Here is a 3,992-nt window from a genome sequence, read left to right on the forward strand (position 1 = left end):
TGAAATTTTGGATTTTTTATATTTATGTTATAATTGATAATATGTGTTTTGTGTAATATAATATATATTTCGGTACGATATCACTATTTCGGTATTTTATTTTAAAATATCAAATACTAATATTTTAAAAAACTTAAACCAAATACCATATCAAATATAAAAATACCGTATATCAAATACCAAAATTTTTCGATTTCGTTATAGTAATTCGATATTTACCGAATTATGCGCAACCCTAATTTCTATAGTTGTGTGTACTATGATTGGCCAGTTGAATGTCCAGAGTAACATAGATTCTCACGTGCCACCCACTTTTCACACATTAACACACACAGTAGTGTGTGTCTTTTGTCTCTCCCACCACCCCCACCACCCCCATAATGCTGGCTTGACCATTTCTCTCCCAAAGCACAATCAATATTCCTTCTATTCACCCTCTCTATTCTCTGTACCTTCTTTTTTTGGGTTTTTGTTTTTGTTTGATCGATTGATTCTTATTCTCGGTGTTGATCATAATCCTATTAAGATTCATGTGGTAAGCTTCTTAAAATTCTTGGATTTATGCATTTTACAGTTTTTGGTATAGTTATTTATTGTGTTGTTTTATGGTTTTTCAGGATTGGAAATTGATGAGTTAAAGCTGAGATCTTTTTGCTCCTCAAATGTTGCCCCAAAGGTCAAAACTTTAACTTGGTATACTTTGTATTTTTTGAGAAACCAAATTCTTGATTTGGTTATTTATTGTGCTTTGTTATGGTTTTTCAGGATTGGAAATTGATGAGTTAAATATGGGATTTTTTGCTCCTCAAATATTGCTCCAAAGGTCTAAACTTTAACTTGGTATACTTTGTTTTTTTGAGAAACCAGATTCTTGATTTAGTTATTTATTTTGCTTTGTTATGGTTTTTCAGGATTGGAAATTGGTGAGTTAAATATGAGATATTTTGCTCCTCAAATATTGCTCTAAAGGTCAAAACTTTAACTTGGTATCCTCCTCTATCTTTTGAGAAACAAGATTCTTGATTTGGGTTTTTGACTGACTTGTGGTTGGAATCAAGAAAATCTATGTGTGGTATATTTACCATTTGCTATTTGACTAAAAAGGGTCCCTGGTTATTTCATTTTTTGGTTGATTTTCCCTCAAGATTATCTGGGGTTTAATTAGCTTTTGAAAATCTTTCCCTTGAGAGATTACTGAGAAAACCAGATGTTGGGATTTGGATTCCTTGATAAGCGTCCGTTGGATAATATTTTGATGCAGTTTGGAGGTTTAAGTTGCATTATTGTATTGCTTGGTTTATAGCATTTGTTTTTTTGGTACCCTTTTGAAATTGTTGTTTTATTTGAGGGTATGATGGAGTACCTTCCTGTTGAGGTCATTGGGAACATTTTGTCCCGGCTTGGAGCTGCTCGAGATGTTGTGATTGCATCTTCTACTTGTCGGAAGTGGCGAGAGGCTTGGCGGAATCATCTTCAGACACTCACCTTTAACTCGAATGACTGGCCGGTTTATCATGAGCTCACAAGGAGCAGACTTGAGATAATTATAACTCAGACTATTTTCCAGACTAATGGACTGCAGTGCCTTTCAATCATAATGGACGACGTCGATGAGTTCTCTGCTGCTCCGGTCATTGCTTGGCTAATGTATACCAGAGAAACATTGCGCCAGTTACATTACAATGTTAGGACTACCCCGAACATTAATATACTCGAAAAATGTGGTCGCCAGAGGCTCGAAGTGTTGGCTCTGGCCCACAATACAATCACGGGTGTCGAACCTAGTTATCAAAAATTCCCTTGCTTGAGGTCTCTTTCACTTAGTTATGTTAGTATATCGGCTTTAGACCTGAGTCTTTTCCTTACAGCCTGCACAAAAGTTGAGGCTTTGAATCTTGTCAGTCTAGACATTGTTATGTCTGATCCACAGGCAACGATGGAGTTGAGTAGTAACTCTCTGAAAGATATCTATGTTGAAGCCATTAGTTTGGATAAAATCATACTCGAGGCAGATAGTCTCGAGAAGCTGCATTTGAAAGATTGTACGCTCGAGGTCTTTGAGCTTGTCAGCAAGGGGAAGTTACGACTCCTTAAGATCGATGATGTTAGCGTCATCCATCTTGATATCGGCGAGAGTACTGAAAATCTTGAGATTGTGGACGTCAGCAATTTCACAATCATGTGGTCCAAGTTCCATCATATGATAGCAAAATCGTCAAAGCTGAGAAGACTGAGGCTATGGGGAGTTGTGTTCGATGACGATGACGAGGTTGTCGATATTGAGACAATTTCTGCTTGCTTTCCTCAATTAACTCATCTATCGCTGAGTTATGAACTAAGAGAGACAACACTTCAGTATGGATTGCAAGATTCTTTTCGATTGGAAAATGTGGTCATCTTGGAGCTAGGCTGGACAGTGATTAGCGACCTGTTCTCACATTGGGTAGCAGGATTACTTGAAAGGTGCCCTAACTTGAGGAAGTTGGTAATCTATGGGGTCGTTTCAGAAACCAAAACGCATGACGAATGTCATACATTAGCCAGCTTCACATCTTTCATTGTAAGGCTTATGAGGAAGTATGTGCATGTAGATGTTCAGTTTGAATATGAATAGACTTGAACAATTGTTCCCTACGGTGGAGTTCAAACTTTTGTCTAATCTCGGCAACGCAAGGAGGTACATGATCCTTAGTGGTGATTGTCTTTTTCTTATATTGGTACAACCCTGTAATTTATGATAAATTTTGGACTCGTCTTATTCTTTCAATTCAGGTAAAAGTAGCATTTGTATTTCTTATTATCCTCTTGTTACTAGTTTGTGCATTCATGCACACTATCTCTGTTATTACGAATTCTCATCTATTCTGCTTTTCTGTTTTGTTCTTTTTTTGTTGGGAAGCTTCCTTACAGTCCATGTTGTAGTTCATTGGTATAGATGCATGATGTCAACTTATTAAACTGACTGAAGAAATGAGAAATAGAAGAAATATTGGTTAATTATTTGACAATGGAAAAAACCATAGTGCTAACATTAATATTCACCTACTATGAATAATAGCACTGCTCAAGGTAAAAGAGCAGTGCTTATGCCTCTTTTGTATTGGTTAGAAAAGCTGTTAGAATTTCATCTTTCATAAGATCCTCTTCCTAAAAGAATGGTTGAGGTTCATTTAAGGCGATATCTTTGATAATCATTCCTTAGGAACTTCTATCCCCAGCTCTTGAACTCCAAGAGCCAGAGAACTACATATGAACGTTTAGATTGAAAAATCTGGTACAAGTAATCGTATTCTGTAGGTTGGTTGTTTTTGTGCAACTTGAGACCTAGAGATTAGAAAGCTACGGAAGAATGGATTCTCTCTCTACAGCTGCTTTGCGAGTTCCAGCTTTCATCGTGCCCCTTATTGTTGGTATTGTTCTCTCTCTCTCTCTCTCTCTCTCTGTTTTTTTTGTTTTTTTGTTCTTTTTTTACCATGAATCTCTTGGTAGTGTATTAACCAACAAATCTTACTGTGAAGGCATGCCTAGAAATCGGTACTTTGGTGGGAGACGGATATGTGTAGATATGCATTTTTGAAGAGAAGGCATAGCTGTTAATTCATAACTTTTTTCTGAAATCTGTTGCATGATTAAGGATTACCCTTTACGTTTGAAGACCTAACTCAAGTAAATTCTACTGCTGACCAGTTTTAGAGCCTCCTCTTTTCTTTTTTCCTTCTATTTGGTAGTATGAAGATTGCATATGGAATGTGGCGTGCACAAGTTGGTCCAGACACCACTATTATTAAAAAGAAATTATAAAATTTGTAATTGGGTAAAATGCTGAAGATGGATGAAGGACTAAACTTTTCTTGGTAAATGTGAATTAACCAAATGACTCGGCCTTGGTTTTCTTGAGAATGGTGTTTTCTATACTTTGAGTAACCTGAACTAATTTCAGCTTCTGGCATAGGGAAATATTGGTTTTCGTAGATGCTGTTTGAGGTGCTGGA

General features: G+C 36.6%; 1 protein-coding gene across 1 annotated transcript; it reads left to right on the forward strand.

The window, feature by feature from the left end:
• Positions 276-2,909, forward strand: LOC109229742 (F-box/LRR-repeat protein At1g67190-like). Its single transcript, XM_019395292.1, has 5 exons — positions 276-535; positions 618-676; positions 766-823; positions 912-923; positions 1,349-2,909. The coding sequence occupies exon 5, from the start codon at positions 1,352-1,354 to the stop codon at positions 2,612-2,614; it is 1,263 nt and encodes a 420-aa protein (XP_019250837.1). The 5' UTR covers positions 276-535; positions 618-676; positions 766-823; positions 912-923; positions 1,349-1,351; the 3' UTR covers positions 2,615-2,909.

Source organism: Nicotiana attenuata, chromosome 7, assembly GCF_001879085.1.
Source record: "Nicotiana attenuata strain UT chromosome 7, NIATTr2, whole genome shotgun sequence".
In the NCBI taxonomy this organism is placed as follows: Eukaryota; Viridiplantae; Streptophyta; class Magnoliopsida; order Solanales; family Solanaceae; genus Nicotiana; species Nicotiana attenuata.